The sequence below is a fragment of the Lepisma saccharinum genome, chromosome 23 (genome assembly GCF_977018435.1).
Source record: "Lepisma saccharinum chromosome 23, izLepSacc3.1, whole genome shotgun sequence".
Taxonomy (NCBI): Eukaryota; Metazoa; Arthropoda; class Insecta; order Zygentoma; family Lepismatidae; genus Lepisma; species Lepisma saccharinum.
In genome coordinates, this window is record NC_139251.1 from 28390061 (window position 1) to 28408547 (window position 18487).

At 38.5% G+C, this 18487-nt stretch overlaps 1 protein-coding gene across 2 annotated transcripts in view; it reads right to left on the bottom strand.

Annotated features, from left to right (window-relative positions):
- Nucleotides 1-18487, bottom strand: part of fw (CUB and Sushi multiple domains furrowed) — a 250719-nt gene that overhangs the window by 79022 nt on the left and 153210 nt on the right. For both annotated transcript variants that reach the window (XM_083110082.1, XM_083110083.1), the window contains exons 2-3: nt 15713-15830; nt 14809-14867 (exon numbers count right to left, since the gene is read on the bottom strand). In XM_083110082.1, the coding sequence (XP_082966208.1) occupies nt 14809-14867; nt 15713-15830 (177 nt within the window). The remainder of the gene's footprint in view (nt 1-14808; nt 14868-15712; nt 15831-18487) is intronic.

Consider the following 18487-nt stretch of genomic DNA (forward strand, 5'->3'; position numbering starts at 1 on the left):
AATGTTGCTCGTCTATTTTTTTACGTTCATGTCTGACAAATCTTCCATTATTTAACTTCCCATCGTTTCTTTGGCCTGCCTAAGGCCGGTTTTAGAAGTAAGCAATTCCTTTAACATTTATACTAACATAAATGCTACGTAAATGCTTCCAAAAAATCTTACAGCAGACAGTAATTTACACGAAAGCATTTCATGGAACATTTTGGTTAGCTTTTGCGATTACAATGTATAATACGTACAACACAAAAGGTACATCAAATTACACCATCTATGGTGAGTGCACGGTGCTTACAAATGAAAAAAGCTAAAATATTTTTCCATACGTGTACAGTAAACATTGTAAAGTATGTATTCAATCAGCGCCATTTTTCTCTACCTAAAACCATTTAATACGAAGCGATATTCCTCTCGGTTGAATAGTTATCGTCGTTTAAAAGTGTGAAGTGATACGTTGTTTACATCTCACACGGCCGCCATTACAACTGCACTCGTGACCTAGAGGTCGCTTCTGATTGGTTATGCTACGGAAATAGGACGGATTCTATCCTTGAGAAATATGCCATAAATTTTCTCACTTTACACTGTAGCATTTTGGTCATGGCATAAATGTTAAGAAAAATGATATGGACCTTAGGCTCGTGTTCAGAATGGTTTTCATTTTTATATTTCGTTCACTAATATTTCATCAGTTATTCTATTTACGTGCTCAAACCATCTTAATCTTAGTGATTTAATGAAATGTATAATGTTTCGTTTGGAGTTCTTTCAGAGGTCCATCTTAAGATTTTCCTTTCATATAATAAGATTTTGTTTACAGAAGTCTGTGAGTGTATAAGTTCCACATGCATATGTGACTACAGGAATTATTATGGTACCATATAGTCTCAGTTTAACTGTTTTAGATATTAAATTGCTTTTGAATAAAACTAAATTGATGAAAAATGCTACCTCCGTCCCGATCTGGCGTTACTGAATAAAGTGAAGTGCATTCACAGCAAAAACAGCAGTAGCATTTGTTCCCATTCCTAGTTTATTCAGTGGCGGATTTGATTTAGTTTATTCCACTTCCCTTTTCTGCCACTTTTGGCTAATTGTGAAGATGAAGATGAGTGATGATATGATGAAATTGATGAAGGACACTCACATAGAACACCCATGCCCAGGCCGGGATTCGAACCCGGTACCTCTGGCGTGGTAGCGCGATGTCCTAACCACTCCGCCACAGAGGTCGGTGGGGGAATGTGTGGATATTGTTTTAAGTTATCCCACACTATGTTAAAAGGTGACGGTAAAACCACACCCTACATATTGCAATGTATCCTGAACATACAAGAGGTTGAGGAGGTAGGGACCACACACATTTACAATCTTAACCACACCTGGAAGTGATGTGATCAGCATCACGCTCCGGCCGCTCTTGCCCATTTATTAAAGTCCAGAGCCTATCCACGCTGGAAATATTCCCATCTGATATCATCCACTCCGGGAATCAAACCCGGGTCTCCTGCGTGGCAGTGAGACACCCAACTGACTAGACCGCCGCTGCTCTCATATTTTATGTTAAATGAAGATTCATCGTTAGCTTTAGTCGTAAGGAGCTCCAGTGTACCCATGGTTAGGCTACCCTTCTCGGCTTTGGGTAGAGCTAGTAGAGCGGTCCCGGGTTCGGTCGCCAGTATGAGCTCCAAAACTTCGCTGTTGACCTAGTATCGTAAGGACAATTGAGGAAGCGATATCTGTCCAGAGGGTCAGAAAACAATTGTGATGGGGCCTCCCCCATGGCGCAGTGGTAGCGTCATTGCCTTGTAATCAAGGGGTCCCGGGTTCGATACCCGGTGGAGGCACAAGTGGTTCGGATCCCACTTTAAACTGTAGGTCCAGTCCCGATTAGCCTTACTGTGCATAAAGTGGACTTAAAACACCAACTCAAACAATTGTGATGGGACTCGATGTCCTGATAAAGCAACACCCAATAAAGATCCGCATAGCAAGTCTTGGCCAGTGATGTGCGTTTACGCGTAAACAACGATAGTCTAAATTCTACACGTAGACTATTTTATACACGTAGATCACGTAATCTATGTAAACAACATGGCGAAAGGAGATAACTTAACAAAGGGCGCCGTGGAATTAAAACAAAATTATACTGCGAATCAGTTGCTGATGTGTGAGGAGAACTTTTTATGCTCTTCCTTCCAAATTCGAACAATTTCTCACCTAGGAAGAAACCTAATACAAGAAATATTCTAGTGTTTTATGGGGAAAAGACCACGCTTGCCTCACGACTGCCATCTGTTGTTGTTTTCTGAATACTATTTATCTCCTTCCATAGTTGATGATAGAGAAGAGAAATTTTGTTGTAAATAGGATTATTTTCAGTTCGTTAGGAACCAATATAGTTGAAAATGTCACTTTCCTTTCACGAAAGCCTTGAAAATTAATTTTAATGCACTTTAGATTGTCTACGTAGTCTACGTAAACTACAACCTAATGTAATCTACGCGTAGATTACGTGTAGACAACGCATGTAGACGTAAACTTATAGTGTACGGCACATCACTGGTCTTGGCCCTGATAAGGTTGTTGTTCGACGAGATTAAGATTTTTCAAAATAGTAAAAGATCATCCAAGTACCCGGTTGACAAAATTGCTGACCTCAGAGTTTGTTCTTTGTAGCTGATCAGTGGTGATTCATTCACTCAGGGTTTGGGTCCGACTTCAGACTTACAATGTTTAGACTCTCTGTGCTTATCAATTCAGATTTGGAAGTCTGCGAGATTCAGAAATTCTACAGCGTGAAAGTAAAATCTGTTCTCTGATTGGATTACAGCACATAGTAAACATATAAAATTTCTGTTCTTAATAAGTGACCGAAAAAATACAAAGAAATGAAAATTAATGATCACTCTCTTACCTTTAGAATCAAACAGAGAGCCGTAGAGAAGAACTAACGATGCTGGCGCCATCCACTGTCCAAAAGGCAGTCGTTGCGAGTTATACTATTCCTTAACTGCGAGAAAACGAAATGGCAGAAAATACGTCACTAGCCTTAAAATGGTTGAATATATAATATATGGTGTGACCTTCAGTCGGCAACAAGCCGTGAAGAAAAGCACCCACGCCGTGTGTGCGCAAGTTCTGTCTTTAAACTGGATATCTGGTAGAAATCTTCAACAAAAGCAGGAACTACAGTCCGCTTGGAATTCGCCTTATCTCTTAATTATCTCCACTAGGAAGAGTTAACGCCTACTTCACTTGCTGGATCAATCGGAAAAGGAAGGAAAAAACCTTTTCCGAAAAGAACAAAACTGTCTAAAAAGAAGAGGAAGACAACCCGCTGGGTGACCGCCATCAATCAAAGACTAGCAAGGTCTTCTTTTAATTGATAAGACACGCGAGCAGTCGGTGATCCTTTTGTGGATCTTCTTCCAGGGCCCGTTTCCGCCCCCCCAGCAGGTGTCTTAAGGATGTCTGGGCTTCATGGAGATGTGGATCCCATCTTCCTGTCAATGTGGAGAACATGGACACTCCAAGATCAAACAAAAGCATTGTCTTGGAAGTTTCAATCTAGACTTTAGTCATCTGTGGCGTTTCCGCTGTGTGAGTAAGGGTGGGCTAAAGTACATATTGAAATTGATTTAGCCCGATATGCTGTACACCATTTATACTGTAGAATACATAAGGGAGAGAAAGAGAGAACGACGAAGAAGGTGATAGAGAGAAAAAGGAGGAATAGAAAACAGGACAGGATGAAGGAAAGATAAAACTGAAAGGTTAGTAGATATAAAGATGAAAGGTAAGTGGAAAAGAGGCAGAAAGAGAAGATGAAAGAAAGAAAGAAGATAAAAATACAGAGAAAGTGAGAATGATACATGTAGAAAGATAAAGAGAAATAGTGGAAAAAGAGATTAAACTAAAGTGGTAGTGGGACAGAAAGAATGAAAAGAGAGAAGACTCACAGAGAAAGGTACGTATAAAGAGAGTGAGAGATTGATATACAGACAAAAACAAAGAAATAATGGGTGAAAAAGGAGAGAGAAAAGTGGCAGGATAAAAGAAAGTTAAAAGAACGAAAACAAACTGAGAGAAAGAGATGAAAAGAAAGCGAGGGAGAGAGTGGTAGATATAGAAAGACAACGATAAACGGTAGTGGAAAAGTTGAAGAGAAAGAGAGGGGAGATGACGGAAGAGAGGGATGCATGGGTTGAAAGAAAGAGAAAGACACATAGAGAGAAAGACAGACCGAAAGCAAGAGTGATAGATGTAGAAAGAGAAAAAGGATAATATGTGAATGAAAGAGAGTGAGATAAAAATAAAGGAACAGTGGGAAAGGGAAGAATAGACGGAAAGATCGGGGGAACATGATAATCTCTGCGCACATGACAACTAAAGTTACACTACATGAAAATATTCACCCCACACCTGAGCTCTCAGAAACAAAATTTTCTGAAAACGCAATATATGAAATAACCACACGGGGAATCTGGACAAGTATAAGTTTGCGACTTCGAAGTTATGACAAAATTTAAAAAATAATTTCATACAATGTCATGATTTTCACTTGCATTCCGTCCTACGTGGATTTGCATATCCCGTACCGTAAAATCGACGTTTGAACGAACTTCCGAAATAAAGTTTGATAAGCTCGACCCAAGTCGTGATCAATTCCAAATGTCGCGTGTAGTCTGGTTGGAGGATTCCCCAAAGTCGAGAAATTATATTTTTTTTCTGTTCCTTCTCTTTCTTTAAAAAGAGCGAGTCTATCACGATAATACTTCAAAACTTATGAAATGAACAAAGAAAGTTCCTTTCTGAACGTTGAGCAATTCGATTCTAGAAACGACAGGAAGTTAGAAACGAAAATAAAAAAAGGAAAATAAATTAAAAAGAAGTTAAATTCCTTGAATATGTTCAAAAAACCAACCCCATTCAAATATTCAGAATGCTTATTACAGATTGACACGCAACGCTGAGGTAAGACACGTTTCATTGCTTCCAGTTTGTGTTGTTTTTCTTTAAAAAGAAAACATTTCTTTTATAAGAAATTAACCAATAAAAAGCGTAAGCTTGTGTCAATTAACAGAATTTAATAATAAATTATCCTTATTTCCTTCAAGGATATAGTGAGTCATTTCATACAATATTTATAACTTTCTACATATTATGTTGCAAATAACAAGTATATGGCTGACATACTTCTGTTATAGGTATTGTTATTTACGGTACTAATTTCAAGTGTCAAACATGTACATACATACATGTGCGAGGAAGTTTCAAACATTTTCAGGACTGCAACGTGCTACAGATTAAATTGCTGCGCAGATTGAAGTTTTAATCTATATTTTACCCAAGAGATGGCAGAAGATGCATAATAACACTGGGGAACAGTGAAATTGCGGCACAGTGTTTGAGAGCTAATTTAGGGCGATTTCATGCTGCTGAATAATGATATAATAATATATTTCCTGAATTGGCTCTAATTTATGAAATAAATGCAACTAAACCAAAATGGCGGAAACATCAGACATACATATAAATGAACTTCCAACAACAATTTAATATTTCTTTTTGTGATTACAATCATTAACATGATTTTTTGGTTCACTCCATGTCATGGGCACTCCAAATTTGAGTCCCTTTCGTCCGATTTGGCCCCAATAACGAAATGATACCAAACAAGTTTTGCAAACTATATGTGGGACCCATTTTTTATTCTGTTGTCCCAGATTTTTGGCAAAATAAGCCTGATACAAATCTCTCACTACATCCGTGATATTTCTTCTTTGTGATAGTAGACAATATATTCCACATATATAGCAAAAAACATTTGGGTTATTGAAACACTTACTACGTGAGGAACTCATATTTCCAATGTATTCACGTTAAACGCATTTCGCTTAGTTATACTACAAAATTCAACATTAAGAGATATATTGCCTAGCAATGCTTCATAAGTTGCCTAGCAACAGTTTAGAAAAAAATATATAACTTTCTTAATGGGAATTTCAGCCCATTATCAAATTTTGATATTACCGAGAAAAGCGTGGAGTAATTTTACCTCCTACATTTTCCATGTTTTGTTTATTTTTATAACTGGAGTCAATTCAACTGAACGAATCATACAATTGGCAATCACAGCTGTTTTGTGTGCTGAAACTGTTATTAAACTCTATGCCACAAAATATTTTTTTTTTTTTGTTCCCCAGTGTAATTTATTGTATTGCACTAATTATTATTTTTACAAATTCAGCAAAGAAATTCCTTCTAATTTGCTGTTCTTTCATTCAGTGGTATATTTTTTTAAATATTGATTATTTTTTCATTGAGAATTCTCTTAAAATAGCACCAATTTCAGTTTGTCCACGGTATTAAAAGTTTCAGATGCATACAAATAGTTATCATTATGATTATAATCAATTGAATTGAATTGCATGCAGGTAGATGTTTTTTGATTACAATGTTCGTCTTGGGCTTCATTGGTTAGTACACGTATGTATTAATGTCTCATTGTGTTTATTTTTTCATCAGAGACTATACTAGACGAGACCAAGATTGCGGTAAAATCTGAAAGTAAATTTTTGTATATAGTATTGTACCGAAGTTAAAACTGCCACAGCATGCGACTAAAATCCGATATCTTCTAGGTTTCCTAACCAATTTGCATGTAATTATATACAGTTAACTTATATATTTGTAGTATACTTCTTAAACATTGAGACTTGGGACGAGATCGCCATTTTTGCTTGGGACGAGACGGAACCGAAGCAATAGCACCCACCAACGTACACAGAAGCATATTATATAGAGAGAAAAGGGGGTAGAGAGAAAGAAGAAGAAAAAGAGTAACAGAGAAGGATAGAATGAAAGGGAGGAATAAAAAAGAGAATCTGAGTAGCAGTCACCACCAAAGCAGAAAATGCAGGGTGGTTGTAAAGTATTTTCCTGACAAAATATACAGCGTGTAAACTATAAGAGCTAGGAGCATGCGGTTTGCGACAATACGTAACAGAATGATGCAAGATTTTTATTCCTGTTTGTGGCGCTGTAGTTAGAGTTAGTAGAGTCCAAAGTTGCGTCTGAGTACGATATAACTAATTTATTCGGGTGAGGTTTTGGCAACTTTGCATTATTGGAGTTGAGACCTAATGCATGTACGTGAGTGACTATGGTTTAGCTAATTTACTTGATTTTTACGTCAATATTAAAGCGTTAATAATAAAACATATATGTGATCGTACACCATTCAACACACACGAATGAAATTCACTAGCAACGCCATTATGTGTATTGGATTACCATTTATCATCGTCGTTGCGATTAACTTAATAGCGAAAATGGACATTAAGTAACTACTTCCAAACAAGACAAACAAGCCATGTCGAGAGACTAGTGCAGCAACAGCAGGATTGCCCTGTCAGAAAAAATGCGATAATTCAAGAGTAAAATTTGTTAATTAATTTTCAGTTCTTTGATACAGTAAATATCAAACAGTGAATCTCTAGAAAGATCCTTTCTTAGTGTTCAGGTAAAATTTGAATATTATATGTCAACCGGTTCTAGAGATAATCGTGACCAAAGTTAACCCCGCAAGCTTACACAGGCTTGAGAAAAATGCTGAAATGTTCGCCAGGGTACTTCACGTTTTGCAAAGCTATTTCAATTCTCCGTCCAGATACGTTCCCGAAGGTCACCGCATGAAATTTCCCATCCGAAGCTCATGCTGGTCGACCGTCTTCATGTAATAACAGTAATTGGCACGCGCTGACGTCGAAGCATGTACGAGGCTTCCGTTGTTTGTCAAGAACAAACAAAAGAATAGCGACGTGCGCTAGGTTAAGACATAATGGGGGAGTCGTGTAATGGCGGGTAACGGTGTCTGTTGTGAAATGGCAGCCAAATGAAATCGGAGATGCCGCAGACAATGGGCAACAATTACGTTGCTTGGGAGCTGATAGAGCGGTCCCAATAATAAAGGATTGGCATAATTGTTGCAAGGATATAAGGATGCTGCACGGACATGACTTACACAAATGAGTTCCCTCGAGTTGATTCGTTATTTTATGAATCTCACTCAACCAGGCACGTTTCTAGTAATATATTCCTGAGGAGGACCGGGGGGGGGGGGTCAGAACCAAGTGTCTCAGAAATAATTATAATATAAATGTTTAAATTAAAACATTAATCTATAGATCTATTCTTAATAATATGTAAATTGATTAATATTGTAATGATATTATTAAATGAATAGGTAAAAAGACGGTAGAAAATAGGGATATAACATTGGTTGATTGATTTGCTTTATTTTACTTCGCTTTTGTGCCACTTTTGGTTAATTTGCAAAGATGGTGATGAGTGATGACATGATGAAATCTATGAATGGACACTCGCAAACATCCATGCCCAGGCCAGGATTCGAACCCGGGACCCCTGGCGTCGTAGCGCTTTGTGCTAACCACTCCACCACGGGGGTCGGCCAGAGATATAACAGTACGTATTCATTATCTAGCTTAATTGTAATTAAGATTGCTAAAATTTCTTTAAAAAACAACTACCCTGGCAAGAAAATTATGTTTTCTTTCAGTATAATTTCATAAAACAGGATTAGGCAGGCGCCTTCCGAAATGGCGGCTGGAAAGCGACGAATCAATGAAATCCAAAAATTTTACGGCAACATGATACAGAATAAACTGTTGTCCGGATTGGAGGTTTTGGTGTAAATTTCACCCAAAAAAATTAACAGTTGTTCTGTATTCATGGACGTCCGCAGGATTTTTTCCAGGGAGGGGCAAGGAAGGTATTTTTCTTCCAAGGGGGGGCCAACATGGCATATTTTCCCCAATAATAGTGTTCATCCCTCAAAAAACATTGCTTAAATATGAATTTATCATTCGTGCAATAATTAACACACATTATTGTGGCTGAAATTAAATTATATGTGTGAAATATGTAAGTTTTGGTTGACTTTCGTTTTCCAGGGGGGGGGCCACGGCCCCCCTTGCCCCCCCTTCCGGACGCCCATGTCTGTATTCCGCAGATTTCTTTTTTCCAGGGCAACAAACGTGTTATATTTCCTTCCATACTGGAAACTGCTACCTAAGCATATTTTAGTTTGAAGTTATCATGTTCCTGAAACGCCCTTACAAATATTAACATAAATTGCTTTGGCTGGAATGACGTTATACGAGGAGGTATCAAAAAGTCTTGCCTGTTGAGGTATAATTTGTTTAATAATGGAAAAATTGAAACAATGAACATACATATAGTTTGCCTGGAGTCTCCTCTACTCAGAGTTACCCTTCCATCACGTTCGATGCATTGTGCATCGATGCATATCCAGCCCTCAAAACCAGTTTGGAAAAATTCCACAGAACACTGCCTGCCTCACTGTTCAGAGCTGTTTTAACCTCCTGCAGGTCATCGAATCTCGTGCCACGAAGCACAGACTTAGCTCAGACTTTATGGTATCGCAAACTCTCAATCATTGCATGTCCTGAGCCTGACCCATAGGACATGTGCACTGCATCAGAAATTTCCTGGATGATGATGCGTCTATCCTCTCGAATGAGCTCATCATCCCTGTGGCGGTTGTCGTCGGTCAACGACGTTTATGTCCTGCCACTCCTTGTCATGTCCACACTTTCGGTTTCTCCCACTTTGAACTTAACTACTTAAGTCTGAGCTAAGTCTGTGCTTCGTGGCAGAAGATTCGATGACCTACAGGAGGTTAAAACAGCTCTGTACAGTGGGGCAGGGAGTGTTCTGTGGAATTTTTCCAAACTGGTTTTGAGGGCGGGATAAAACGCTGGCACAAATGCATCGAACGTTATTGCAACTATGTGGAAGGTAACTCTGAGTTGAGGACGCTACAGGCAGACTATATGTATGTTCATTGTTTCAATCTTTCCATTATTAGCAAATTATACCTCAACGGGCAAAACTTTTTGATACCCCCTCGTATATGTGAAACATGTAATTTTAGGACGACATCTTGTCCTCCATGCCACCTTCCAGACGTCCATGGTTATATTCCATTTTAGTCAACTAATTATTATTTTTACAATTGTAGTATCGTAGTATTGGATTTAAAGGAAATCGGTAGGGATGGAAAAGAGTATATAGATCTTGCTCAAGATAGGGACAGATGGAAGGCCTATGTTTCTGCAGTCATGAACCTTCGGGTTTAAGAAGTCGAGAGAGAGAGATAGAGAGAGAGAGAGAGAGAGAGAGAGAGATAGCAGTATCGTAACGATCCGTAGGATCTCTTAAACGTAACGTTCAACGAACTCTACAACCCCAGACATTTTCGCACCACCTTTCCATTCAGGAAATAGCTAGAACCCTCTAAGAAATGTCTCGTCAGACATTGCTGAGCCTCCTTGAGCTTCCTTGATCGCCAGCATTGCAACCAGGTGTAAACAATGGCAACCAAGGAAGAGACTCAGGTAACTGAGTCGGCATTATTGAGTAAATTCGAGTGGAATAAAAATGTCTGTGGGAACGGAGGTGGGGGATCAATTCTAAACTATCGGTCAGGGGGAGCAGAAGTAGGAGCTAAAAGTCAGGGAGAAGGGAGTGAAGTCTGGGCTTCCAGACTTGCACTACAAACGGACACTTCGTTATAAGTAGTCCTTGGTTCGACGCTACGAGGGATCTTCTCCACACAGGTGAGAGACAGGTATTTCCTTTCACCATGCTGATCCAGTCTGTAGAGGTGTAAACTCAAGCGTTGTGGTTTGCCATTAAGTGTGTAATTAGAACCTCTCGCACCCTACCACCAAGCTCACCATGAGCAACGAGTTGCTCTACCATCAAGAATGAATGATAAGTGAGCTACATGAACCCAGTTCGATCCCACGTTCCTAGTAGAATGTTATGGTATTACATTTAGCATTTAGTATAGATACTACACCATTCTATTGGTCTGGTTTTATTTTACGTAAAAGGAATTAGCGCTCATCTCCTGTTTCCACTGAGTACCTTTCTGTGAATGAGCTCTGCTTGTACAGTCATGGACACTTCTATATTGTAACGACATCATTAATCATTTCAATTGAATTGTTACAACACAGTAGTGTCCGAGACTGTACTTGTCTCTCCATAAATCATCATCGTCGTAGTAACCTAAGCAGGTATCAAATACTGAAATACGAGGTTTGCTTGGTGGGGAGGTGTAATTCCTTATTACGCTGTGTAAAGAGAGGTATGCACTCATAGATAAGGCACGTTATGATTAAACACACAAATATTATAAGATAAATAAAAGCGAGAAGAGCTGCATGGATAGGACACACAGAAAGAATACAGAAAAACAGTAACAAAGAAAATAACCTCGTGGAAACCAATCTCAACAAGACCAAAACGAAATTAAATGGGAAGATGATGTGCTTGAAGATCAGAGAACACTGGTGACAAAGAATTGGAAAAGATATGCACTAGATAGAAGATAATGGCTGAAAATCACATAGAGTTGTAGAGCTAAAAGAAGAAGTGTAGATAAGTCAGTGGATTGGGGATGGATGCCATGAACCCGAACAACGGGTATCAGAATTTGACTAACAAAGAATTTGGTTTCTTTCAGTTACCGCTTGCGGTTTCCCCCAATTGCGGACAGAACCGTAAAGCAAAACCAGTAATAATGGCAGAAGCAATAATGGAAAGGTGGTACTTGAGAAGAAAGAGGACACTTAATAGAAATAACAACAATGAAAGATGAGACGAGACCAATCGAAGGAAAGCCAACCCACCGTGATAAATATTTATGCCAGTCACTTCCTGCAGATGCAGGAATCGGAGGTCATCCGTGGCTAATTGGCTCTCTTTCTTCCTTCCCCGAGGATGGGATGTGCTCAAGGGAGTGGAGATCCTGGGTTTTTGAAGATGAAGATAGGACAGGCTCGAGTTTGCCAGTCCCCCGAAACGATCAAGCTCCAAACACAAAGAACCAGTAGCGTGCCCAAAGGGGGGGGGGGTCGTGAGGGTTGTAACCCCCGGCCCTTTGGCTCAGTATTCCTAAAAAGAATACATCAAAGGTAGGAAAAGATGGCGAAATGAGGGCTGACTAACAGAAGAAAGTGTACATTCTGGGCACGCTACTGCACAGAACAGTAGAGTATTAGACTTTGTTTTAGTTTTAAGTCCAATATATGCACAGATAGGCTAATCGGGACTGGACATACAGCTTAAAGTGGGATCCGAAAAACTATGTGCCTCTACCCTTGATTAGCCTACAAGAGGACGACTTTACCACTACGCCATCGAGCCATGAATGTATGACTTGGTTTTACTACACTTTCATGCCACTTTTGGGTAATCGTGAAGATGAGGGTAAGTGATGATATGATGAAATTGATGAAGAGAGACTCACAAAGGACACCCAACTCCAGGATGAATTCGAAATTTACCCAATATACCAAATTTTTGCGGGAGTGTTTAGGAAAAATTAAACTGAATTCCTGCACGGAAAACTGGTCTTTGGTCAATGTTGCATGATAATGCCAGCCCGCACACTCCTACATCCTTCGTACTCGCCTGACCTCTCGCCTTACTTGCGATTCCCCCCCCCCCCCGTCCCACTTACGAAATCGCTGAAAAGAAGACGACATGGCAGCATTTCGTCGACCCGAATGGCAGCAAGGAATACGCTGAGGGGCTTACCGAAAGAAGCTTTCTCCAGCTGCTTCCAAAATCTCCAGAGAGCTGGAAACGATGTGTTGACAGCGGAGGTGACTACTTTGAAGAGCACAAGGACCAAGAGTTGACAAGTTCAATATTTTATTTTATGTAGCGACAGTCACTTTTTCTATCGAAGGTTACATATTCGCCCCTGTTATGGGCATATTCACGTTACTCTTGCAACAGAGAGATATGGTTTTCCAATTATATAAAAATAATAACTACTTTATTACTATAAAACTTAAATGAATTCAATATTTAGACAATTATTAAAGTTTTATAACATTAAAGTAGTAAATTTGATGGTTACAAGAGTAATGTTGACTTGTAGATTCAGATGGCGCCAAAATATTGAAGTTTAATTTTGAACCGTGGTAGTTACAATGCACTTTTGTGAATGAACATATTTATCACGATTGATAGTTATATATTAGAGCGAACATGAAACTTTATACTAGTCACAGCTAGAGAGAAATAGATCTAACACCTTCCGAGAAAATTAATGACTGCTCTGAAGGTTTATGATTTGAGATCAATTTTAGGGTAAAGCTGATATCGACGCCGATGTATCGGCCGATACCAGTGGTATCATTATCGGGAAGTACAGGATGGATTTTGGTACCGATACCGGCAGCGGCGGCGATTAGGGGGGCGAGGGGGCAGTTGCACCCCCCTCCACTTTTCGCCACTTTTGTACCGCACTATGTTAAATCTTATGAACATAGGGAAATATACCGTCTTTGCCCTCCTAGTTTTGGCACCTTGCTCCCCCCCCGCCCGGGTTTTGGATCCAATCGCCATACCGGCCTATACTTTTCCGGAGTTTTGATCATTCGCTGGGTTCGTAAAAATGCCACGCGACACTTTCACGGGGTCTAATTATCCTGGGCGTTATGCAAAATTCGAACTTTTGACGAATATTATGTGAAAAAGTTATATTTTGTGATTATATAACACACACACACACACACACACACACACCCACACACACACACACACACACACACACACACACACACACACATATATATGTATATATATTCTTACGCATTTTTTAAATATTTTCAAGCAACACTGACAAAATTGGAGAGGAATATTGACCCTCTAATATTGATCAATATTTTGAACAGCTTTTAACTGTTAAATTTTCAAGTATCGGCATTATCAGTTGGAATCCCTAACAGTATCTGTAGGGGTATCGGCGTAGCCCTACATATTTTGATGCTGAATATACAGGGTAATTCAAAATGAATGGTGCAACTTTACGCAGTTATTACAACGTTACTATTTATGATAGAAAATCAGACAAGGCATCAATATAAAGAAAAACTGGAAGTTTTATTCCCACTTAGCGGACTTATTCTGCTTAGCCGATGCTCCACCAGGATCGCCAGTGTCGCAAAATGGTTAATAACCAGTAGAATGCGTATTGTGTGTTGGAGGTATCGAGAACTGATCCAATCACAATTGTACAAAGACATTTCCACATGCGTTTCACCCTTCCGAAAGATTTGCCAAAGCTACAACTGCGAATTGTTAGTGCCTTCGAAACCGTGAACAAAGACTTGCTATCTCGCTCGTGCATAGCAAGTACTTGATTATCGTTTGGAACTTTTCCGCGTTGCAAGTGGTTGAATCTTTATAATACGAGTCATGTGAGTAAAACTTCCAGAGTTTTTCTTTATATTGATGCCTTGTCTGATTTTCTATCATAAATAGAAACGTCATAATAACTGTGTAAAGTTGCACAATTCATTTTGAATTACCCTGTACAATTATTTCCCCATAAAATTGTCCTTACATCTCCCATTCTGGACAAGACCCCGGATTAGACGCTTAGTTAGCTTCCAGCAGATTTCCAGTCGGCCATTTTTTGTCCCAACTTCAGGACGAGCGAAATATCATATATATTACAGGAACAGCCTGAATCTTTCAATGCATTGGAACGGATGCCTGATAGATCCTTGCCGACCCATCACAGATTGGATAGTGATTATTGATTGCTCTAGGAAGAGCAGGTGCGTCGTAGGGCGGTTCCAGAAGAGAAAATTCTAGTAGTTTTCTGTCCGCCTATTGATTCCTGCCATCATCACATATTTTATTTGGGAACTGAGAGAATCCTAAATCTGCACTTACCGCAGTATGGGAGGTCTCCTTCCCAGCTTCCGCTCTTGGAACATACCAACGTCGACACCCTGAAAAAATAAACAATATTAGATATAGTTACTCACAGAGGAACTGAATATTAAATCAATCGTTGAAATATCCAGTGCTTGGAAACTTATTTTTTGAAAGAAACTGAATAACAGTTACTGCGTTGAAAAAGTGATTTCGTTACAGTTATTTTGTTCAAAAGCAACTCAGTTACAGTTACTCGTTTGAGAAAGTAATTCAGTTATAATTACTCTAAGTTATAATTACTTCGTTCAAAAAGTAACTATGTTACAATTTGAGAAAGTAATTCAGTTACAGTTAATCGTTTGGGAAAGTAACAGATATAGTTGCTTGTTTGAGGAAGTAAATCAGTTCATAGTTACTCATTTGAGAAAGTATCAGTTTACAGTTACTTGTTTGAGAAAGTAACCAAGTTATAGTTATTCGTTTGAGAAAAGTAACCAAGCTGCAGTTACTTCTTTGATAAGGTAACTCCGTTGCAGTTACTTTCGTCAAAAAGCAACTCAGTTGCAGTTACTCGCTTGTGAAAGTAATTCAGTTACAGTTACTCTTTTAGGAAGTTAACTGAGTTACAGTTACTTGTGTGCGAGAGTAACTCAGTTTACAGTTGTTCTTTGCGAAAACAACTCAAGGGGCAAAATTCTAGAATAATAATATAGAATGATATCCCTTTGCCTGAACAAACTTGTTTTCAGGCACTTCGTTCTTGTAGCGGACAGAGAAGAGAATAGAATTATCAGCGAAGTTCTTTGACGCGAGACATTTTAGAAAACACTTTTAGTAAGACAGGCTTAAAGCGCAAGAGATCTAAATGTTTCTGCATTCTTACATGAATGTCTAAAGCAAAGCAAAGGTTAACGCTCACCCAAAGAGTTCATATCCTTCGTCGCAGGTGTATGTGGCCGTCGTTCCCTCACTGAGGTCATCTTTGGACAGCGCCACCCTTGAATTGATAGGAACTGCAGGATGGCCACATTTGGTATCTGAAAAGGAATTCAATTCATCATTAGCATCTAAATTAAAACAGATCACCAGGAAGGTTCTTATTTATATTGCTAATGACAGAAATTATCAGTTTGTTAGTATTCGAACAGAATAACCAAATTTAAAAAAATCTTGAGATAGAAAAAAAATAGCGTAAAATGCAGGAACGATATACTCTATTCAACCATTTAATCCAAAGTATAAACTACAAATTATAAAAAGAAAGAGCAGTTTATGACTAAAATTTCCTCCTAGCTCATAAAGCTTTTTCTTCAATGAAGCATGTAAAAGATAATAACAAAATATAATAATTATGCATTTAAGTACACTAAGTACGAAATGTAAAAGAAAATATGAAAAACAGTTCCCAAAGAGATAATAATAACTTTGGAACAAAACTGTATTACTTTTATTACTTTTAATACTTATTTTATAATAACTATTATTATTATTATTAGTTTCTACTTTAAAAGTTTTATCAATGGCCTGACCACCTGTAAAAATTTCCGACGACGCTCATCTAACAGAAAGAAGTGTTTCATAACGTAACAAATAACAGCGGTCTACTGCGCCTGCGCAGAACGGAAAGTATCTTATTATAGAGGAGCGTCCTCTAAAAGATACTGGCAGACGGATATTGGTCAAGGATTGTAGGTATGGTGAGGGGCACATCCATCTGCTACCAAACACTAAAGAGCTAAGAGCTCTAAACCTGACCCTCCTAACCAAACAATTTCTAACTGACAATTCCGCTTAGGACTAACAATGCATTTTCGTATGTGGTTAGGTTTGAATGGCCAGGTTTATAGCCCTGAGCAATTAGTTTCAGCGTTTGGTAGTAACTGGGTGTGGCCCGCACCAGAACAGCGGATTGTGGCCCTTTGCCATCAGATAGGGTAACTTCGGTGAATAACGCCAGGCGGGAAACAACGCCATTTCAAAGTTTCAACTCTGAAAGCATGGACGCATGTAAAGTTAAGGGGGGGACTCACCGTTGTGCGATAAACAATGGTGCCTGGTAGCTTTGCTGATAAGAACGCTTGCCATTGTCGAGCCTTCGTTTAAGAGAAACAGTTTGAACAATGTAGACGTTTAAGTTGCGTTTCGAGGAAAGAGGGTCCACATTTTCATCGCGCCGACAAAAGTAATTTTTTTCTATTTTAGGATTAGATTTTAAATGTTAACAATGCTGTACGTACACAATACTTTTATTACGTAAGTGAATGATATGTGTACGGTTTTCATGGTCGGTGTCGTAAGTTTAGAACAGTTGGTTAAACTGCAATCTGTTGTTTCGGGAAATAACGCCATCATCGTGTCGGGGAATAACGCCACTCAATTTAAACTCAAATTTAAGGAAATGTTAATTTCGAAAATAGGTTTATTCTTGCTCAGTTACTTTCGAGGCGTACAGATATTTATTTTCGGTTAATTTCCTCTTTCAGATGGCGAGGAAATGTAGAAATATACGGACCAAATGGTCAATAGATGACTTGAGGCAAGCAATGGCGGCCATCAAACAAGGGATGAAGATAGCATGTGCTGCACGTTTGTTCCAAATTTCTCGCAGAACTTTGAGGGACTGGGTTTCGCGAAAATACAAAAAAAGACATGCTTTTTCTAATAACTTACTACAGTAATTATTTTTCTAGAACAGTTTTGTAAAGAAAATGTGAATGTTTTACTTGTAATTAAGATAATATGAATCTTTTACTTGTAATTAAGATAATATGAATCTTTTACTTGTAATTAAGAACATGGCGTTATTACCCGACAGGTCTGGAAATAACGCCATTTTGCATTAACACAGAATTTAGTATTTTATTGCTTTCATTATAACAGTGCAATCAATATTTTATTATTACACAATAGAGGAAAGTTCATTCTCCTATACATGTAAGTTTCATGTTCCTAACAATAAAAATGTATGAGTTCTACAACGAAATGACCAATTGGTGGCGTTATTCACCGAAGTTACCCTATATGCCCTAAAACAAACATGAGTTGTGGATTGACGATTTGAGCATCGGTGCGAATAATCACCGATGGTGCATATGTGTAGACAATGTAATGCTGTAAAAAAACAAAAAAAACAAGCTGGGTTAGGATTTTGATGCAAATGCATCTTTTTTTGGTAAGGCAGAAACATTTCATTAGTAGATAGAAATGTGTTTTACACGTAAGTGAATTACTTGGGATGCCTTTGTTAGGGCGTTTTTTGCTTTTCTGACCCTTTTTGGAGTAAAGGTCATTTTTTAAACTTTTTAAACAGTTTAAGTTATTTTTCGGCCTTTTAAAAGTCATTTTATGCATTTTTCTACATTTTGGTGAATTTTTTGGTTATTTTACATGCAAATGTAACCCTTTGAAGGATAGAGTTTCCCGACTCTTGTCTCAGTGCCTTCAGCGCAGCTCTGAATGACTGTGTTTGAAGAAACATAGAAATTCTGTGCAGTATTGTTGACATAAGCTGTTGTGTAACAATTCAGCTCAAACAATGTGATTTCCCCTCTATCAGTCAATATATTGTCGCCAGACGGATTATTGTTAAAAAACAAGGGGTACAAAGTTTTGTGCTCTGTATCGGACATTTTGTCAGGGAAGCGAAATGCACTCTATGGAATTGAAAGTGACTTAACAGCAAGTGATATTGTTC